This window comes from Heloderma suspectum, chromosome 5, assembly GCF_057233095.1.
Source record: "Heloderma suspectum isolate Gila_16-S chromosome 5, 16-S_ref, whole genome shotgun sequence".
Classification (NCBI taxonomy): Eukaryota; Metazoa; Chordata; class Lepidosauria; order Squamata; family Helodermatidae; genus Heloderma; species Heloderma suspectum.
The window spans coordinates 223,669,061-223,691,409 of record NC_139462.1 but is presented as its reverse complement, the minus strand read 5'-3'; the positions used below and the strand labels follow the sequence as shown (position 1 = coordinate 223,691,409).

At 45.7% G+C, this 22,349-nt stretch overlaps 1 protein-coding gene across 14 annotated transcripts in view; it reads left to right on the top strand.

The window, feature by feature from the left end:
• Positions 1 to 18,780, top strand: part of LOC146345207 (solute carrier family 22 member 13-like) — a 57,448-nt gene extending 38,668 nt beyond the window's left edge. For 6 of the 14 annotated variants that reach the window (XM_084859415.1, XM_084859414.1, XM_084859416.1 and 3 more), the window contains 2 exons: positions 353 to 562; positions 2,661 to 18,780. In XM_084859415.1, the coding sequence (XP_084715541.1) occupies positions 353 to 562; positions 2,661 to 2,760 (310 nt within the window). In that variant the 3' untranslated portion in view covers positions 2,761 to 18,780. Of the gene's footprint in view, positions 1 to 352; positions 563 to 1,717; positions 1,817 to 2,660 lie in introns of all 14 variants that reach the window. The other 8 variants (XR_014792473.1, XR_014792471.1, XR_014792469.1 and 5 more) reach the window with 8 other exon arrangements.
• The last annotated feature ends 3,569 nt before the right edge of the window (positions 18,781 to 22,349 follow it).

Sequence of the window (22,349 nt, the reverse complement as noted above, 5' to 3'; positions counted from 1 at the left end):
CAAATGTAATTCAACAATATTTACCCATTGTTTGCTTGCTTGTTTATTACATTTCTATACCCCCCAATAGCCAAAGGTATATTTACATTTCTATACCCCCCAATAGCCATTTCCATACCTCTTCACAACAGTCGTTCCTATCTCAATGTGTTAAAAGTCCCTGCAAAATGAATTTTTGCCTTGTCAATTTCTTCTGGGAAACACGCCTTTAAAAGGTGACTCTGTGGGGTTATGGGCAGTGTTTATCACAACATGGCGCTGCTTCTTTCCCGTATGTTTTCTACAGGCAGGGTAATTGCCAGCGTCCCCTCACTATTAGGCACAGTGTCTTATGTTTTGATTCTTCCACCAGGCAAACTGGCTTAGGTTTGTGTTCCATGTCTGCCCGAGTAGCTGGCATCCTGTCCCCGCTGGTTGGTCTTCTGGGCAAATACCACCATGCCATTCCCATGTCGCTGTTTGGAGGCACAGCACTACTTGGGGGAATCCTGTGCTTCCTGCTTCCCGAGACCCGGAACAAGGATCTTCAAGACAACACAGCGAAATCCACATCAAGCCAGAGGTGAGTGGCAGGAATTCTAAAATTGCCCCTTACAAGGAGTGAGCTTGGACACGCTTTTCACGCTGCATATGGTCCAACTCTCTCCCTGTTCTCCAGGGACAGGCCCTGGTAAAACACTACCCTTATTTTGCCTTTGGGGTAAAAGCAAATCCACAGAGTATAATAGGTTTGACTCCAGAGTAAGTGTGCGTAAGACTGCATTCATGTTATATGCTATTATAGATCTCGGCTCTCCAAGTGCCAGTCCTAATTAGGCATGTCATGGGAGTCTGAGAGGCGGGTGGAGTCTGCTGGACTCCCCCGCCCCTGCTCAGCTTCCCGGATCCCACTCGCCGAGCCATCGCACGCTTACCAGGCCTACTTGCTGGGCGCTTGCTGGGTTGTACAGCAGCTCGTGCGGTAAGTGGGAGCAGGCAGTGGCGGCGGTTTGGCGAATGCCTGGTGAGGACGGACAGAGATGAGTCCGTCTGTCCCTAATGTAGCCTTCATGGCGCCAGACAGGCCGCTTAACAAGATCAGCCTCAGATGGCCTTCTCTCTGTCCCATCAGCCAGGACAGCTAGACTGGTGGGGACGAGGGAGAGGGCCTTCTCTGTGGTGGCCCCCACTCTGTGGAACTCCCTCCCTAGGGAACTCCGTCATGCCCCCTCTTTAATGATCTTCCGTCGTGCATTAAAAACGTGGTTGTTCAGGCAGGCATTTGGGGTGGGTTAGGGTATTTAAAAAAAATATTTATGGTAAAATTTTATTGTTTTAAATTGTTTTGTGGTGGGTTGTACATCGCCCAGAGTGGCTGGGTGACCAGTCAGATGGGCAATTAATAAATTTAATAAATAAATAAATAAATAAATAAATCCACAGACAAGAGCAAGGCATCAGCAGGCTTGGGGGAAATCCTAAGGTTTGCAAAACTACACCCCCCCACACACATACACTTTAGGGGAAAAAAAACTTAAGTGGGGGTTAAGCCCCCAAACAGCCCAGTGGGGGTGACCATGATCAGTGGCCACGGAATGCTGAATGTCTGGGGGTGGGTGGGGAGAGGTGGGGCGGACACAGAAAATTGGGGAGGGAGAATGGTGTATTCTGAATGAAGGCATGGCTGGTTGACTGGAAGACTAACAGGAGCATTTCATACTGCAATATTTTGTTGCAGATCTCACTTGTAATTACTTATCCTTGGATGAAAGAGAGCTCAGATAACACCTCTTGTTTTACCAAATGCTGGAGTCCATCCTAAGCACATCTTACTTGAGTAAGCATGCACGCAATCCAGCTGCAATTATTCGATCCATTATTATTTTTAATTTTTAAAATGTTACGGCCACATTACTAACACATCTTGCTAGTGCAGGTCAGGCTATTGCAAAGTAAATCAATCCAATGTCCAGCAAGCAGAGAAGAGTCTGTAGTGATGTGTGTTATGAAGGGTGGGGGGGCTCAGGACTTGGTGTAAGGTTAGGAATGGTAAAAGCACGCATGTGTCCATTGTCATCTATGAAAAGTTGGGGGTAAGAATGACACAGCATGGGCCCTACACTGCAGGGTATTTTGCATAATGGTTAATCCGACTCCGGTTGAATCTACACACAGCAGTTTTACCATTATCAAACAGCAGTGATAACTATTGGTGCCCATTGGTGTCATGTGCACCAATAGTTATCATTGCAGTATGATAACGGTAAAACTGCTGTGTGTAGATTCAGCCCCCCTGTGTTGGTACGTTACCAAATGATGGGTGGGAGGGACTTCAATGAATGCAAATCCACATATGATTTGTTTTTAGATTAGCAACCAACTTATTCAACTGCTGTTTTCTTACTAGTCCACACATTTTTTTTTACTAGCCAAGCTGCCCACATATGCTTACATTCATTACTTATGACATTTTGATGGCATGAAAGAAAGGGAAAAGAAAAAAGAACCAATCTCTTTCAGTTTAAACATTCACTTCTTAATAGCTTGGAGAGTGTTTCTGTTCACCACAAATAACCAGGTGAATGGCATTCTACACCGAAGCGGTGGCAATGCAGCTGGTGAGGGTATTGAGTGACAGAGGGCTACTTTTTGTCATATTTAACTATACCCCTTTTCATTAGGTCCAACAAGACTGTCAACGGTAGCTTTGAAAATGGACCTGTTGAACAGAAAGAAGATGGCCGGATAATTACAGAATTCATCGAGAGTACACACCTCTAGCAGCAATAGCAATTTCCCGTGGAGTCCAAAGGAATGATGGGACATGTAACTTTTTGGGGACGATTTTCACAGGCATAAGAACATAACAAGAGCCCTCCCGGATCAGACCAAGGGTCCATCTCATTCAGCCTTCTGCTCACACAGTGGCCAACTAGCTATCGACTGGGAACCCACAAGCAGGGCATGAGTGCAATAGCACCTTCCTGCCCATGTTCAACAGCAACTGGTGTACATAGGCTCACTGCCTCTGGTACTGGAGGTAATATATAGCCATCAGGGCCTAGTAGCCACTCGTAGCCTCCTCCTCCATGAATTTGTCTAACCCCCTTTTAAAGCCATCCAAATCAGTGGCCATCACTGCAGCCTGTGGTAGTGAATTCCACAGTTTAACTGCAACCTTTCCTCACAAGGGAGTTGCTCCAGATATGGTGGTAGCCAATGAGAAACGTCATGGTCTCAATGCTTACAAAAATGGACATGGGAACAATTTTTCTATATAGATGTACTCAGATAAGTCAAAGGTGCTGAACTTTCAATGAGGAAAGCTTGATTTTTGTTCTTGATGGCTGGGAGGGCCAAAATGTCTCCCTACCCTCATTCTCCACACCTTGCATAATTGTGAACAGCTTTATCATGTCTCCCTTTACCCTCTTTTTTTTCCAAGCTAAACCATCCCAGCTGTTGTAACCTTCCCTCATAGGGGAGTTGCTTCAGCCCCTTTATCCTTTTAGTTGCCCTTTTCTGAACTCTACCATATCCTTTTTTAGGTGCTGTGACCAGAACTGTACACAGTATTCCAAGCGTGGTCGCACAATAGATTTGTATAAGGGTAGTGTGATATTGGCATTTTCGATTCTTTCCTAATTATACCTAACATGGAATTTGCCTTTTTCACGGCAGCTGCACACTGGGCCAACGTTTTCATCGAGCTGTCCACTACAGCCCCAAGATCTCTGTCTTGTCAGTCACCGTTGGTCCCAAGACAGATCTCTGTAGGAGCCCCACCCCACCAAAAAGATCACTGTTCAGTTCACCAAACGTAATCCTCCCACCCAACTTGGGACACCAGCTGGATGGTTCACCCAAAGCTCAGATACCGTGCAAAGGATGTTGTTACTTCTGCATAAGAATGGCCATGTTGTTCTGACCTTTATTGCATGGCCACAGTGGATTTTCAAGATAGCTCCCCTCCACTGTTCTGTCCTAGTATTTCCTTTTGGGCGCGGTCTGTGAAATACGCAGTATGCACACCGGTGGCTGGCTTGCCCAGATCTCTAGCACCAGATATGGTGGCAACTGATCGGAAACGCCGTGGTCCCAGTGCTTACAAAAATGGACATGGGAACAATTTTTCCATTTAGATAAAACTCAGATACGTTGAAGGTGCTGAGCTTTCAGTGAGGAAAGCTTGATTTTTGTTCTAGATGGCTGGGAGAGCCAAATGCTGTATTAGATCTGTACATCCAGATGTCTTGCTTCTCAGAAAAATTATAGCACCGGTCCATTTGACATGGCTGAGACCTCATTTGCGATCTGTTCCTTTTTGTTCCGAACTCCACAGTTCAAAGAAGTGTCGACAAACTGGACAAGGATTCTGGGAAAGCAACGAGATGCCATCAGTTTCCTATAATATAAATCTTATCAGGGGAGGCTGAAAGGAACTGGTTGTGCTTAGCTTAGAGAAAAAGGCAATTTAGATATGGGGGGAGACATAGGATTAGGCCTAATGCGCTTTTTTATCTTTGGCTGATATGCCAGCTGCGCCTGCTACTGGAAGTTGGACTTGGTCACCGTAATTCAGGCTTTAGTGACTTCCAGATTATATCACTGCGTTGTAGGCTATGGGAGGGGTGCCTTGAGGAGGGCCTGGAAACTTCAGAATGTTGCCACTTTTACAGAGAGCCAGGTGAAAATTCACCCCCCCCCCCCCCGGCACGTTCATGTCTCCATTTGGAATCTGTGAAAGTGCAGGGAGGAATTTTGGCTATTTTAAGCTAATTCCACTTGTGGGGGAGTATTTCCTCAGAAAGGCTATATTCTGGGGACATTACTGGGATCTAAACATGCACTGCCCAATTTTGCTTCCCCCCCCATTTGCGCCAGTGTTTCAGGATTCTGAAAGTTTGGCCCACCTACAGTTTTAACAGGTTTGAATGGGCATACTTACATTTCACTATTTTGAAACAATTTCGCTCGCTCCCTATTTTTTTCCGGGCCCAATTCAAGATACTGGTTTTGAGACCTATTATTAGAAAAAGTTCTTGCTTCTGGTCAAATGAGAGGCCAGGCAGGCGACAGTGGAGCCAACAAAGTTTTATTGATCGTTTTGCAAAACGGGTACAGAGCAGTCTGGACCCAGAACATGGCGCGCCCAATCTTTTTATACCCACCCCTAACAGCTCAATACTTCTCCATCAGTTCTTGTCTCTGTGTATGCTCTCAGTTTAAACTGACCCATTGTTCTTTGTCTCTTCGCCTGCTCTCAGTATAAACTGACCCATTGTTATTTGTTTCTTCGCCTGCTCTGTTTAAGCTGACTCATCTGTCACGTGTCATGCCTACGTGACCAAGTCACTAGCTGCACTAGCTACTTATGACCTCCCCTTTTTATCTAACACTATGAAGCCATAAGCAGCTTGGATCCTGACCAACTTAGGGAGTGTCTTCTCCCACATGAACACCACCCAACTTTTAAGATCTATTAATAAGGCCCTGCTTGAAGTTCTGTCTTACGTCAAGGTTAGGCGGTACCTCCACAAGGAGCAAGGCCTTCTCAGTTGTAGCCCTGGAACTGCAAGAAGGTTGTACGGTTCTTTCCCTTTTGTCTTTTTGAAGGCAAGTTAAGGTCTTTTTATTTCTCTGTACTTTTAGTAACTGATGTTTTCTGGTTACTCTTCTTTATGTGTATTGCTAGTTTATTTTTATTTTTTGATGTATTGCCATTTTGTTCCTTTTTTTTGGACGCTTCTGTGGGAAACTCATACTGGAGAGCAGTGTCAAAAATATTTAAAATAAAAAAAATAGATGGGCACACTGACAAATATTCGAAAGGGCTTTGGACAGAGGGAAGAATTGTGCATTCTGTTCTTGAGCATAGGGGGCAGGATGGACTATTTCCAGGGCAGAGGGTATCGGCTTCCAGGCAAACTATAGCCCTCCCTTTTTAGAAAATAGCCAGGAAAGTGAGAGTGGGGTGAGAACGAAATTTCAAACATGGTGGAAGCAGATGACAAGATGGGGAAGGTGGAACTGCACACTCTATGCATGTACAAAGGCCCAGGTTCAATTCCCCAGAACCAACACTTAAAATAATCTTAATGGTGGAGAACATGCTTTTCATGCACAAGGTTGCAGTTTAGTTATCAGGTTCTCCGATTAAAAAGATATCAATGGCGGAGCATATGTTGTGCATGCAAAAAATCCCACATTCAATGTTCAGGTTCCCTTGTGTTTCTTTAAAAAATGATTTGGGGTAGCAGAGCTGGGAAAGCCACTGCCTGAAACCCTGGAGAGCTGTGGTCCACCAGAGTTTGTATTTTGAAGTTATAGGGGCCCATGATTTGGCCCAGTATATGGCAGCTTATGCATTCATAAGATATAAATGTGGCATAAGGAATATGAATCATCACTATTCCAGCTTGAGGAATAAGTGCTGACACATTCTAATTTACACCCATGTCTCTGAAGTTAATGCATAACATGCTAATGCCGGAGGGGAGGCATTGCTGATGGGCTTTCCTCTGAGAGAAAAGGGAGACACTAACGAACCAGCAATCCCACTCCCCAAAAGGTGACCATATGCCCTACTTTACAGAGGGCGGTCCTCTGTTTGAAGGGTTACCAGAAGACATTCCTCTGGCATCCTCAGCTGGAAAGGCTCTCTGGCCCAAGTCTGGTTTAACTATAAAGAAGCAAAAGGAGGGACAGCAAAGGCCTTAAAGTTTAATTTAATTTAATTTATTAATAATACTTACATACTACTTAATAGAAAAAATCTCCAAGCGATTACATACCAATATTAAAAATCACATTTAAATGCAATATTAAAACACTATTAAAAACAATTTATAAGCTACAATAACAATACAAAAAGCATTAAGATGGAGCAGTGTACCATCAGTTGCAACTACTGACACGCCAGAGAAGGCCCGTGTCGCCCATCAGCAGTTAGCACTTGGCTTTGTCTCCTGCCTTTCAAGATCATTCTGCTGTCCCTTTTTGTAGGCCACAAAAGCCTTCTCTTGACATATCAGGCCTTTTACTTATCATTACTTTATTTATTTCATTTATTTCATTTCTATACTTCCCAATAGCTGAAGCTGTCTGGGCGGTTCACAAAAATTAAAATCAAAAAGCACACAGTAAAACAATATAAAATATAAAAGCATTAAAACCACAGTATAACAATACAACCAGAATAAAACCTAGCAGCAATGCAGAGATTTAAAATACAGATTTCAAACAGCAAAGCTAAAAGACTAGAATGCTAAAATGCCTGGGAAAATAAAAAGGCCTTCACCTGCTGTCGGAAGGAATACAATGTAGGTGCCAGGCGAACCTCACTAGGGAGCTCATTCCACAGCTTGGGTGCCACAGCAGAAAAGGCCCTCTTCCTAGTAGACACCCACCTCACTTCCTTTGGCAGGGGCTCACGGAGAAGGACCACTGTGGATGATCTTAGGGTCAGGGCAGGCACATATGGGAGGAGGCGTTCCTTCAGGTAACCTGGCCCCAAGCCATTAAGGGCTTTGAATGTTAGTACCAGCACTTTGAATCAGGCCTGGAAATGGACTGGCAGCCAGTGCAGCTGGAAAAGTACCGGCGTAATATGAGCTCATCGGCCAGTCCCTGTTAACAGTCCCCTTTTAGAATGAGAATGTTGCAGTCCTTATTTTGGTGGGAGGTTGGAGGAGAGCACTGAGGACCTTCCCCCCTCCCCAATTTATAAGGCCTCTCGGAGCAGGTAGGGAAGTCAGAGAAATCCACAGCGGATCAGCTTTTTCCAAGTCCTGCGGATTCTGTTGACTTGTGGACCAGTTTTTCACTTTTGGGGGAAGGGGGGTGGTTAGTGCTAATTCACACTTGCGCAAATGCACCAGTGTGTATTAATTTTGGGCCCTGTTCTTTGTGAAGACACATACTTAGGTGTGCATGGACAGGTGTAGGTAACTTTTGTTATTTTCTGCCTGAAGCATTGTTTCCAAAGTTTACTCTGGTTCTTGTATGGCTTTTTATTCCCCCCTTTCCCCTTACCCTATGTAAATACGAGTTGTGTGTGTGCTTCCTTCGAAGTAAGGCTTAATACTAAATCCAGAGTTGTCTTCTTGGTTAATTGCTACTGTTTAAGGTTTCAGGCTTGAGGCTTGGGAATAGGGTGTGGTGGAGCAAAGCCCTATTTCCTAAGCCTCAACAGTGTCCTGCAAGGTCTGAAAGTCCTGTGGCTCAGGTTGAGGTGGACATAAAGGGCGGTAAACAGCCTACTCTGGCAATTGTTTGTCCCTGCATACGTCGTCGGGAGCCAGGGCACCCCCCTTCCTCCCTTCACACCTCCTAAAAGAGAAAAAAGGAAGAAAGAAAAAGGAAGATGCCATCTATTCTGAAATGCCTGCTCTCTTTAATCCTAAGTGTGTGGGACTGGTGGTAAACAAAAAGCACTCTGCACATTTTCTCATAATTGAGAGTCAGATGGAAGTAAACCAGAGTGAGGGAGCTTTGAAGGACTCTGTTTTTATTCCTGATTTGCCTAGTCTACTTTTGAAAACAGCAAGTATTCTTTGAAGTTATAGAACAACACTGTACGTTCATAATACAGAGTGTGCAACCTGGGAAAAATAAATATTGATTTGTTAAAAACAAACACAAAAGTCCTTCTGGAGAGAAGAGAAAGACAGAGAAACAGTTTTACAATCTGTGATTGGGCCTGGCACCAAGGCTAGGCACAGTCGGGCACCTGCCGAGGGCCCACACCCCAGCAGGGGCCCACTGACAAGAGCACCCCGGACTTGCTCCTCCTCTTCTCCATGGCAACCTGCTGGTTCACCTGCCTCTTGCTGTGGCCCAGACAATGGAGGTGGTGAGGAGGCGGAGCAGAAGATGCCATGGCCGGCTTGCCCACTGGTTCTCTGCCTGTCAAGCAAGTGCATGGTACTAATGATGCTGCTGCTGCTGTTGAGGAGCAATAGCAGCTAGTGACAATGGCAGCGAGCGGGTGGACTCACTGAGGAAGAGGGCCCATTGAGGGTGTCTTGCCTAAGGCCCCTCAGAAACCTGGAGCCAGCGCTCTTTGTGATGACCAGATACGTTTCCCCGCAAAAGATCTTCTATGCTCTGAAAAGAACAGAATGCTCACAGACATGATAAATTGTATGTATGTTAATTTATGGGAAAGGGCCATAGCTCAGTGGCAGAGCTCTTGCTTTGCATGCTGGGGGTCCCAGGTTTAATCCCCGGCATCTCCAGATAGGGAAGACCCTTCTGAATCCCTGTCAGCCATTGTAGACCAGCCGCCCCCCAACCTGGTGTCCTCCAGATGTGTTGGACTAAAACTCCCAGCATTCCTGACCATTGGCCATTCTGGCTAGGGCTGATGGGAGTTGAAATCCAAACCATCTGGAGGGCACCAGATGAATTCCCCAGGTTGGAGAAGGCAGGGCTAACCAATACTGAACTAGATGGGCCGATGGTCTGACATGGCATATGGCAGCATCCTATGTTCCAGAGGAAACTGCCTTCAACAGCCTTCAACAGCCATGGAGTTAAAGGGCTCCTTCACAGGGAGTGTTTGTCTTTTTATCCTGCGTTTGAGTTTGGTTACTCACGGAAGTTTGCGGGCTCTTTAGATGACGTTGTGAACCTGCATGGTGTCTCCTGCACTAAATGACCCTTATTCCATTTTTAAATAGATCGCAGATAATGAGCTATCATTACCCTGCTTGTGTTCCGTTTGAGTCCCCTCCGTGAAAAGAGGAAAAGCTGCAAGAAGAAGAGCGAGATCAATGAAAGATATGGAAGACTTTGATAAAGGGGAGAAGGAGGGGGAAAGGGGAAGGGGGAAAGGAAGAGCACGTGAAGGGAGTTGTTGTGATCCTGCATTTAAAATGGAAGCAGAAAGCCCCATTTTAAATGTGGGATTTTAGGCTGCTGTAGAGATGCTCAAAGTGGCTTCTTAAAGTAATAAATTGGGTGAGTATAGCAGCCAGATGCACTGATTTAGCTATTCATTGCAGGTTCAGGGATCTGGTGCTTCCTTTTACAATATATTGTATCCCACCCAATGTGAAAGGGGCTCATGGGTTTCCCCCATTTTATTCTCTTAACAGCCTTGATGGATTCATACTGGCCAAAGATGTTTTGCTGCCTGAGGGAAAGAACAAGATGGCGCTTTCCCTCCATTCCAGGTATGGAAGCTGAGCAGACAGGCGGTTGAATCTTACTTCAGTGCTGCCTACCTGTACTGCACCTGAGGGTGGCAGGGTAGTTTAGGGGGTGCAGGGCAGGTTGTGTGATACTCATCCAGCTCTGTCCTCCAACCCCTTGCCACCCTTCCCCAGCCCCTCCCAGGATCAGATTCCTGAGGCAGCCATGTCACTTTGCCTAATGGTAGGGCTGGCCCTAGTTAGACTAGAATGAAAGGTGGTGATTTGGCCAAGTTATCAGGGGAGCTTCACTTGAATGCTCTGATTCAAGTCCAATGTTCTTCCTCTACCCCTCCTTCCTATCTCTTTCAAAGTGACCCTCCCTCATTGACATGAACGTGACAGCCAATTTGTTCAGGAGCTCTGTGTGTGTGCTGGAGCATACGGAGAGCTCTGGCTTGCAGCCACCATTTCTTCATCTCAGAAGAGTTTGAGCACATACTGTGCTTGAAATAATGGCAACTGTTGACTCATCAGCATGAGGTGAATCATCTATTTTGGGGCCCATCCAAGATATGCACTCAGATGTAGTCTCTTGCTCCCCTTAGGGGACTAGACTGGCATCTTCAGGATCACACCTTTTTATACCAGAGAGGTTAATCCGGAATAACTACCCTTCAACATGGATTAGAATCCCCACTGCACATCTCTCTATATACTGAATGAGTGGGAAAAATCAACTGCTCTGATAAAGCCTGGTACTTGATGGGGGACAATGGAAAGGAAACTATGGTCAGTGTTGTGGGAAACCTTTCTTCTCTCAAGGGCTACATTCCCTCAGGGGTAATTGTCAGGGCTGCATACTGGTAATGGGTGGGGCTGAAGTAAGTGGTAGGTCGGATCAGAGTCAAAAGTGGGTAGGATCACCCCTTTCCTCTTTCTGCCACCCCCGTCTCTGCACCACCTTCCTTCCTTCCTTCCTTCCTTCCTTCCTTCCTTCCTTCCTTCCTTCCTTCCTTCCTTCTCTTTCTCTTCCTGCTGCCCTTTCTCCTTCCCTCCCCCGCTCTCTGCCAGCCCTTTTTATCTATCTCTTTCTGCCACCACTTTCTCTCTCTCTCTCTCTCTTTTTCTGCTGCCCCCCCCCTTCCAGCAGGCTGCTGGGGGAGAGAGAGAGATCACTCTTGCTAGCGATCTGAACTGGTCGCTTGCAGAGGGCTTTTGAAATCAGGCCGCGGGCCGCGGGTTGCACACCTCTGGACTGTAAAGCTACCTTGGAATGTTTTCTGTATTGAGTCACACCCACCCACTAGGATGAGGACTGCATTTAGTCCTGCATAGCCCGGCAGAGTTGCTAAGAGGTTTCTGGGGCAAAGTAGTATTTGACTGCTGATGTGGTTTGACACCAGCATTGCCTGTCTGTGTGTGTTTTCTTATCCGCCCCTTTAATGAAGCTTTTCATTTATAAAGAGGCAGGTTCTTATGAGGACACCACAAGTCTTCAGGAAACTTACCAAAGGAAACTTATTCCGTAAACACTGTCTTTGTACTTCTCATTTCTTAGGGAAGCAAGAGCAGAAAACAATATTTAATTTTCTCTGTGTAGAAGAAGATGGCTAATCTGGTACCAAAACTACATGCTAAGCATGTGCTCTGGTCCTGTTAATGCATGTTGGGAGGCTCACAGTTGCCTTTTATCATCCCTAATCCTTTGGGATGCAACCTTGGCCAAGAGAAATTTAATTGATCCCTTTTTCATCTGGTAATGTGTTATTTTGGGCACTGGCTCCCCTCAGGGTTAGAGAGAGCAATTTCCTTTTCACAGAGTAATGCTAGTTAAGGATTTCTTTATTTTTTCTGAGCAAGAGGAGAGTCAGTTGGGATGCACTAAACTGGTTGCTCTCTCCAATTTGTTAGTGGGTTTAGGGCTCGTTGAAGGAGATGGTTGGGGGAGAAGAAGAATGGAGCGGGGGAAGCAGAGCATGGAGAGAATGAGGTTCTATGTCTTTTTGTGGTTTTGTAGAATCACAGAGCCGTGAAAGGATTTGAAGGTCATCCAGTTAAAACGGTGACCTTAGGAGATGAATGTCAAAGGTTGCCAGTTTCTAACCTTGATTATTATGGGCAGTCCAGCCAAACACCATGTCAATGGGGCAAACTAAGTATCAAGGGTCTCAAGAACTTAAGAATGACCCTGTTGGATCAGAACAAAGACCTGTCTAGTCCAGTGCTTGGTTTCCAGCAATGGCCAACCAGATGGTCTTCTCCTATATCTTGTCCCCAACATATAGCATCTAGCAATATATATGCTTTTGTAGATTTCATTTAGCTCTCATGGCTAATATTGGGTTTATTGAAACCACAGTTTAATCACTGGTGTCACTACATCTTTTCATTATGCTAGGTGCTGCTTCTCTTCTTTTTTTAATGGCCAAGGACATTTTTTTTAATGGTCAAGGAGGGTGCTGTTGTACTTGTGTCCTGCTTGTGGGTTTCCCATCGACAGCTGGTTGGCCACTGCGTGAACAGAATGCTGCACTAGATGGACCCATGGTCTGATCCAGCACAGCTCTTCTTATGTCCTTATGACACAAACACTCTCCTGGGAAAAAAAGAGGAATGCCAGTTTCCAGGATATGTCCCCCTTTCCCCCTTTGTGCACACTTATGCTCAAATTTCCCTGCGCTGAAGACAAGTTCACTATTGCCCATAAATAACTGACAGGAAGAGAAGAGAGCTAAAAAGATATGGACAAACATCACATTCTGTTTTCTGTTAAGACAGATGGAGAACCTGAAAGGTGAACAATCTTTAAAAATATCTGATGACCAGGTCTTCATGGGGAAGATGGCAGCATACACACAACTGATGTATCATTCACTACTTGATAATTTACCTGGAGATGACAGGGATTGAACCTGGGACCTTCTGTGTGCAAAGCAGTTGATCAACCACTGAAGTGCAGTCTCTTCCCTTGTTCACTTCTGCCCAGCAGCAAGGGTGAAAAAGCTACCCCTTCCATTCTGGAATTTTAATGGGGAAAGGCTCGATGCAGTGGTAAAATAACAATATTGCAAATTTGTATCCAGAGCACATGTAATGAATATTTTTGGTTAAAGAATCCCAAAGGAGATCAGTTAGGGGCTAACTGGAGTCTAGTATATTACCTTTGATGCATGAGAAAAACAGTTTACACTTTGTCATACTGGGGCTTTGGAGAGAAATATATTCCTACCCACAAAAAATCTTTTGAAAAAATTGCTGCTTGTATCCTTTTTGCTATTTTTGTTTTGTTTTGCTACTGTACCATTTTTTTCTATTGTGTTTTTTTTTCTAACCTGATTGCATAAAATGCAACTCTTCCATGGTGCCCATACTTTCATGGTGCTTAGGTATAAATCCATGTACTGCTCAACACGGATAGGAGTGCATTTGTTTTAAGTTCCCATTCACAACAAACTGCAGGCGGATTAGCGTGGCCATTGTTAACGCACCAAAGTCAACAGCAGCAGAGTGGATTTCCATATGTTGTACTGCTCTTGTGAATGGTTCAGAACAGGTCAACTGTTATATCCTTGTTCAACACACTTTTTTAAAAAAATTAAGGAATAGGTGTATGCTAGGATTTATGCTCACTGTCCTCCTATGGGACCACAGGCAGGGATTCAGGACATGCACTAGAGCTCTGGTCACAGGTGGGAAGGAACAAGATACTGCCTCCCTCCCCCAATCAGCAAAAAAGAAGGAAAAAGCCCCTTGAACAACAATAGGCCAGAACAGGTCATGTGATATGGCCTGACTGCTAAAAACGTTTCAGGCTCAGGGTTACCCAGTGGTCTGACCAACAAGAGGACAGCTTGCCACTGGTCTTGGTTCCATACTCACCTATGCTGTGCCCTGCCCTGCACCCAGGACTTTGGACCCAGGACTTTGCAGGGAATAAGTTTTGACAATAAGTTATGGGTTTCAGGGCTGGTCCTACCATTGGGCAGAATGAGGAGGCTGCCTCAGGCAGCAGATGCTGAGGGGCGTGGAACGAATAGAGCTATATGTCTGCCACACACCTCCTAAGCTACCCTGCTGCCCTTAGTTGCAGTGGAGGACACAGTCCCGGGTGGCTTTTGTACATGGAATCAGGGTCTGCATCACCAAAAAAGAGGACAAAAGAAGCCACAGATTTGCATAAAAGTTATATATGCTCATTTTCATGTATAAATGCAAATCTAGAAATTACTGTAACTGAAATAGAAAGGTAACTTCATAGTGGGGAAGATTGTGACCAGGTGACCTGTGTGCTTGTTCAGTCTGCTCTGTCCAGGTGCTAAGTATTGATGGGCACCTTCAACCCCTACTGCTCTCCCTTCTTATGGTTCTTCATCTTTGTACCAGACTTGGACTGGACCATCCTTCAAATAGAGGATGGTCCTCTGGCAGCCTTTCAAATAGAGGACTGTCCTCTGTAAGAGATTGCCTTAAATCAGGAGGTGGGGTGGGGCAAGGTACCACCTTGTCCTTTGCCTCAGGCAGAAAACTGTTTGGGGCCAGCCCTGGGTATTTTTATGTGTGTGTGTGTGTGTGTGTGTGTGTGCATGTGTGTGTGTGTGTGCATGTGTGAAGGGAAGAGGGATAAGTTGGCCCACAGGGTACAAAATATGGGGTTCAAATAACATTATGGAAGACTTCTTTATGTCCGATTGCTTTCTTCTTCTAGCACTGGATCTTCTGAAGGTCTTTTTGCCACAGCTGCTCTTTCTTCTTCCATGCCCTGGATGGCATCTCTAAGGAGCTCTGGAATATGTTGATGGGATGCAGGCAATGGGGGAAAGTGATTTCCTCCAGTGGAGTAGCTATCCGTAGTAGGTTGTTTAACATGAGGACCTGGTCCAAAGGAGTTACCTGTACTGAACTGACACCAGGACATCGGATCAGGATGCTGAAATGTCTCAGAATTTCCAGTTTCTGGAGGGTCTTTGTTATATAGACTATTACCTTTGGTCACCGTAAGGGGCCCAGATTGTGAAAACTGATGTGGGCTGTTGATCTGTGTGAGGTTTTCTGATGAGTTCAAACCAGAGCAAGGTTCATCTTTCATTTGCACACTTCCTGTGTCCAAATCAGGAGTGGGCTGTGGATCTCTTCCCTGCATGTTTACTGATCTGTCTACTCCCACAGAAAATAAAAGCATATCTGGTACCGGATAGCTCCAGTCTAATAATTGAGCCTCATCTTCTCTGGAAGGGCCTAATAAAGAAATATTTCTAGCCTTTGGCTCCACATCTTGACTATCTAAACTGGCCACTTTAGGGAACTTACGTAGACATTGATCATAAAGATCACCTCTAGAGGCAACATTTATTTCAGAGTTGGTTTCCACCAAATTGGCTGCAGGACACTGCAACATTTGCTCTGTAGTTGGTAGAGAATTCTGAGAGTTGTCAAATGGTGAGGCCGTGCCTTGGTCCCCAAGTACAGTTTCCATATTCAAAATGGATTGTTTGGGAACTTCAAGGCTGTCCATTCCAGATAATGCTTCAATGCTGCTTGAAATATCTATGCCCAGTTTTGTAGATAATGTATTGCCACCAAAGGCTTTAGCACTGTCCAAGGATGGAGAACTATTTCTTTGCCCATTGCTTGAGTGGCTTCCATAATTCTCCTCTGGATCCTGTAGGCCTGCATCTGAAGTTCTTGTCTGAATAAAAACTTCAGAGGCATTCTCTTTCTTGTAAGTGCCAGGCTCTAACTGGTCTTTATCACTTGCTTCCTCTGAAGGCTTTGCTAATGGTTTTCCTAGCCTTTCCTTCTGATTTTTGCCTTTATCCAAAGAGTATCCAAATAATGTAGCTAAGGCAGATGGAGACTTATGTGCTTTCTTAGTCCCTGCTGCTGGTTCCTGCTTGGGAGAACTACCTTGAGTTTTGAGAGCAAAAAAGTGAGCCAAGGGATTCCTTGCTTTTTTTAATGGTTGCTTTCTGGCAGAATAAGCTGCACTACCTTTACTGCAGATTGCCTGCACAGTCAAGCCATGATCACCCTGAGGTTTCATATCCACATTTATATTTCCTGTCACTCGGTTTTCAGTCCAGTATGGGACCTCACAGGAGCTGGATGCTTCTGGCTCTTTGACCTGTGGAGTAGGAGCCTGGGGGATGGTCCTGCCAGAAGCACCTTCCTGGGGCTTGAGCTGAATATCATTTTCACTGCTGGCCTTTCTTGGCAATTCTCCATCTGTGATGGCTGTTTTTACAGGTGAGCCACTTGGTTCTGGGTTTTCATAAGCAGACACTGTTGTGTTGCAGGTCAAAGTGGCATCTTGTGGGTTATTTCTGGGTGGAACGTCCATATTTTCAGGGTCACCTGCTTGTGAGCTGGATATTGAAAGGCCACCTTCCATTTCTGCTCCTACAGCAGAAGAGATGTCTCCCCCTTCAGGTTTGGTGCCTTGGGAGGCCTGATCAGAAATGCAGTTGAGAATCTCAAAGCCATCTGATAATATTCTTCCTGGCTGCATTTCTTTCTCCTTTTTAACCTCTACCTCCTCACTGTGGGTTTCAGGATAAAGTTGGTTTTCTGGTGGTCTCCGCAGACTTGCTGAGTACATGATTTGCCTTTGTTCCTCAGGAAACTCATTCCTGCTTACCCAAGACAGTTCACTTCCCTGCTCAGTTGTCAGGCACATCTCCACTGAATCAAGGTAAGAAGCTGACGTTGTGTTGTCATTTTCTTTTTTATTGCTTTTCTCCTCTTTGTGTTCAGGTAGGTATACTGAAGCTTCAGGCTTACCCTGGGAAGGGTTGGGACCTTCCATTGGTTCAGTGTTGATGTGACTCAATTGTTCCACCTCTTCAAGTACCAGATTAATCAGTTTGTTACTCTTGCTGGTTTCTGGAGGCTTCCTCTTCTGTTTGCTGTCTGGTGGTGGCAATGCAGGTAACTTCATCCTGGCTCTAGGAAGGGGTTCAGTTCTTGCCAAAATCTGCTTGCCATACCTTCCATCAGATGTATCCTTGCTGGAAGAAGATCTGATAGACTTCTTATCCACAAAAGGAACTTTGGCAAGACTAGAAGGATCAGCCACAGCAACTCTCATAGCAGCAAAATGAGTTACTTTCTCAGTTCTAAGTGCTTCTGAGTGGCAGGGCATTGAACCAACAGATAAAGGCTTTGGAGGGATTGATGTTAAAGGTGAGACCATGGGGACACACCTCTTCCATTTGAGTGAGTTGTGTTGGAGTATCATGGCCTTTTCTGATACGCTGTGTCCTTGTTTTCTTGCCTGATCTCCGAGGATGCTTTCATCCATGAACAACAGTCTCTTTTCCAACACTCCCAGATCCCCATTCCCACCCACTGTTTTAACCCAGTGTGAAACCTGCTTCCCTTTCTTTGGAAATGTGACTCTGGGTAATTGGCTCTGCTTCTTTTCCAACTGAGCCGTTTCTGCTGTTGACTTATCTTTCAGGGCCTTGTGAGGTTTCTCATCTGCTCTGTTTTGTCTGTGCAGACTCAGTATGGGATCTTGAAGTGGTTTCTTGGTTGTTCTGGGTCTATAATGTTTTCTGCCTGTGTCATCTTCAGCGGCTTCTTTTAAAGGTGGCCTACTAGTTCTGGCCAACTGGTTCTGTGAGGCTTTCTCACTGCTTGGTTGCCTTGCTTGCTTGGGTGCTCTCAGGCTAACCTGTGGATGTAAACCAGAAAGCCTTGGTTGTATTTTCTCTCTAATCAGAATCTTTCCGGACTGACTACTTCTATTCTTAGACTCCAGCGCTAGAACTGGAGGCACTCCTATCTGTAGCTGCTGATGCTTTTGACAGATGCTGGCATCTTCCTCTTGGCTCCCTTTAACCTCAGCGAGCAGTTTATAATGAACTTTGCAATAGAACGCATTGTTGATGGTTGTGTAGTCGAGCAAACTGCAAAACACCAGAAAGAATATTGTTACTGCATTCGATCCACAACACACGATTCCATCACACCAAGAAGAAAACCCAGGTGGGAATATGCAGATGAAAGGGCGGGGATAAGCAGGCAAGGATTAACTGGATTGCCAGTAAAAAGGTAAAGGTGTCCCCAACCAGTCGTGTCCGACTCTAGGGTGCGGTGCTCATCCCCGTTTCTAAGCCGAAGAGCCAGCGCTGTCTGAAGACGCTTCCGTGGTCATGTGGCCGGCATGACTGAACACCGAGGTGCACGGAACGCTGTTACCTTTCCCGCTGAGGCGGTACCTATTTATCTACTTGCAATTTCTTGCTTTCGAACTGCTAGGTTGGCAGAAGCTGGGACTGAAGACGGGAGCTCATTCCGTCACGCAGCACTCGGGTCTCGAACTGCTGACCTGCCGACCTTCCAGTCTGCAGTTCAGCGTCTTAACCACTAAGCCACCGCGGTCCCCTAAAGGAAAGGTTCCTCCTGTGCAAGCACTGGGTCATTGCTGACCCCTAGAGGGACGCCGCTTGCGCGAGCGTTTTTGTGGCAGACTGTAGCGGGGTGGTTTGCCATTGCCTTCCCCAGTCGTGACTACCTTTCCCCCCAGCAAGCTGGGTCCTCATTTTACCGACCTCGGAAGGATGGAAGGCTGAGTCAACCCGAGCCGGCTACCTGGGACCCAGCTTCCGCTGGGATCGAACTCAGGTCGTGGGGAGAGCTTTGGTTGCTATACAGCCGCCTACCACTCTGCGCCGCCCCCATTTAATTCTATGGGACAAAATAAATGAGCTAAAATCTGGGACGCCACTGAGAGAAGGCAAAATCCTTCTCCCACAATAAACATCAGGAGCATGTTCAGCTCTCTCCAGTGGCTGCTGAATGCAGCCTTTTCCCCATGTGAGTGAATGGCAGCCATTCCTTTATATGAGAGATATTAAAAGCAACAACCACCCCCCTGAACAAAGGCAGTCTTGGGGACAAAGTTGGGGAAGAACTATTTAAGGCTGAATTCTTTTTGAAGAACCCATGTCTGTGTGCTTGCTCCACTGTTTCCCACTTAGGTCTCGTGGCTCACCTTAGCTTCCTCCCACAGTGCTTGCAGCGGAAACATGCGTGGTGCAGTGGAACATTCTGGACGGTCATGCGCTCTGCCGTATAGACAGGCTTGGAACATATTGCGCACTCTTCCTTCACTCCACCCTGAAATAACAAGGCAGCAGCCAACCAGTGGGTTCAATAAGTGCATTTGGTCTTTGTTGGACTTTGCGTTTGGTCCAGCAAGGCACTTCTTACAGGGTCTCCAATGGGATGACTGTGGACACCGCCCTTCGCCCTTCGTGCTTGCCAGGTTTGCTGCCTCTCCTGATTTTTATTTTATTTTTTTTAAAAACTGGGAGGCTGGCATACTGCGAAGTGAAGGGATGCCCTCCAGCACCATCCTTATTTGGGCTCAAAAGAGTGATTTTGGGTTTGAAAACCCAGATCCCACCTCTGCCTTGTACTTAGGTGCCCCCCAGTACCAGAGGCAGTGAGCCTATGTACACCAGTTGCTGGGTTTTACCACTTCTGCAGAAAAATCAGCCACCGTGTCTATATATGCATGTAAATGTGTACATATTTAAAATGGTCTACATTTAGTATTCAGGTGCTTAAATAGGTTGGGTTTAAATATCCGCCATATACATCTCCCCAAAATCATACAGATGATAAACCTCATCCTATTGGTCCACGGTGGCATGATGAGTTCGTAGAGGGGTCACATGACCCCCGTCAGGTTACCCTGACGGTCATATGACCGGCAGGACTTCCAAAGGTGGGATTCCGGCTAGGGTGGGACATCCAGTCTCCCAAAGGGGGAGGGGCACCTGTCACTTTTGAAAAGGGGGCGTGGTTTAGAGTTTGATGTGGGGTACCCACTTTCACTACGACTGTATTTTTAAGCATTCATATTATATTTTATCATGTTGTATTTTATAGTTTTAACTGTTGTGAATGGCCCAGAGAGCTTTAGCTATTGGGTAGTACAGAAATGTAATAAATAAAATAGGTAAATAAACCAAACCTGTTCTCAGTAGTACAAAGTTTCAATATGTCGCTCTTTGGATCATAACATCTTGAGAAGGGATTTATATGTGTCTTAGTACAGGCACTCAGCATCTGGGAGAATTTGGGTCTAATTCACACAGCCAGTTCTTTAAGGCTGGGCAACATTTGCTTCCTGCCTGGGCGAAGCCATACTTCTGGCAAATGTGTTGTCAGAACTGTAATGTTTAGAAGTCAACACCATGGTTTTTCTAGTGGTTCTGACATACCAGAATCTTTACCAGCTTCCACCCAGGTTTTAGTCTCTCTCCCTGTCTCTCTCTAACTGCCCTACCCAGCCACCAGCCATACTGTGGATGATGGGAGTTGTAATTCAACACATATGGAGAATGTCAGGTTGGGGAAGGCCACTGTATAAGTTAGACCTGCTGAGGCAGCCATGAGAGATTTCGGTAGGCTTTGCTCTGTCTAGCTGTTTCTGAGGAAATTGTTTTAATAAAACCGTGCTTTTCACTAAGCATTCTTCTGGGTCATTTCTTATAAGCTCCTATGTTTCTGGCCAGCACAACTCTTACCTACATGAGATATGAGGCATGCAAAATTATGGGCTTGAGCGAACCCCGAACCACGGAACACGCTTGCAAGAAACCTTCATCTGGGGCCTGCTCTCTGTTACCATTCAGGTGCCAGGTGAAGTCTGTTTTATTTTCCAGAGCTTTGGAGCAACGACAACATGATCTATGGTTGTTGTCATTGTTATTTGGCTGGTTTTCTTCATTGCACCTGGTTAAGGGTGTTATATTGGTTTCTTTTACATTGTTATATATTGATCGTAAGCTAACATAAGCACTGTTCTAAATAAACAAAAGTGAATAAAGGTGATATGTATGAAGAAAGAAAGACAGCCCTGTTTCTGTTATGCAATTTGTTGTTTGTTCCTCTTCTTCCAGTCTTTCTTTGGGGAGCCAAGCTGAAGGCCGAAACAGACATTACTTTAAATCTGTGTCTACCATCTATCTCTCCCCCGCCGCCCCAATTCTTACTCTATAGTAGGTGCAGAGCCCCTGATCCAGGTCTTAAAAGCCCCCCCCACACACACACATTCTAGGTCCCAATCCCAATAGGTGGCCCTGTGCCTTCTATAGAGTAAAAATGGGGGTTGGCGGGTGGAGAAAAACCTAGTAGCAGCTAGACATGGATTTAAAGTAATGTCTGATCCTGAGAAGGAGGTGAGGCTCTGCTTCTGCTGCTCTCCCTTTGCAAACCAACTTTCCCATCTTCTTTATACCCGGAATGCTTTGCACAGTGGACCTTGAGCTGCCACCTCTTCTTCCCTGACAGTGTGCCCTTCACAGTGACAAGACAGTCGGCCGGTCAGTTACTACATGTTGGAGAACGCTGTGCCTTAGCTGTTGAATTTCTGCCTGCTGTCATGCTGCACAGAAGCTCTGACAGAGGAGGGGAAAGGTAGCAGCTTTAGACTGGAGGGGATGCACACTCTGACTCATGTTTCCTGGCATTTTTATTACCTAGACTGGCAGCCACTGGGGAAAATGGGATTGTCTGGTGAAAAGGCTTGACCTGCCAGTTCCACGTAGAAGGTCCTGGGATTTCTAGGCCGTGAGGAGGTATTGCCATGGTAATCGAATGTTAGGCTTCACGTGGGGCCTATTGCCAGGTACCACCTCGAAGGAGACAAGTAAGGCAGAGGTGGATGAGGAGATGAGGGATAGTGCAGACCATCCCATGAAGCTGGTAAGAGGATGTCCAGAAATATACAGATGGAAGAAAAGGAGTTGGTTTGGCTAAGACGGTGTGTCAGTCCTATTACATTGAACTTGGTTCATAATACCTTTCTGACAACACTCAAGCAGGTTTCTTGAGTGTACATGCAGGTACAGGCCTCTATCCTTTTCATCGTAAGAGGCCCTTCACCCCTCAATTGCATGAAGGGGTCCCAGCGATTAAGGGGCAGCAGAGCGGCACCCCTGCCCCAACATTCACATCTTGAGAGTGGAAGTACATACCTATATTTGTATATATTTTTCTTCTTCTTTCTCCCACCCCCCTTTCCCCCCTTCTTTTTATACATTGTTTTTTAGAGGGGTTGAAATTGCACATTAAAAAATGAGTTAAAAAAATGTGGAGCATGGATGTCCGTACCAGGGAAGCCTCCATGCAGAGGCCTCCATATGTTCTGGTATGTTGCACAATCAGTGTGCCACAATGCATAGAGGTCTGGTCTTTGCATGTAGACTTTCCACCGCA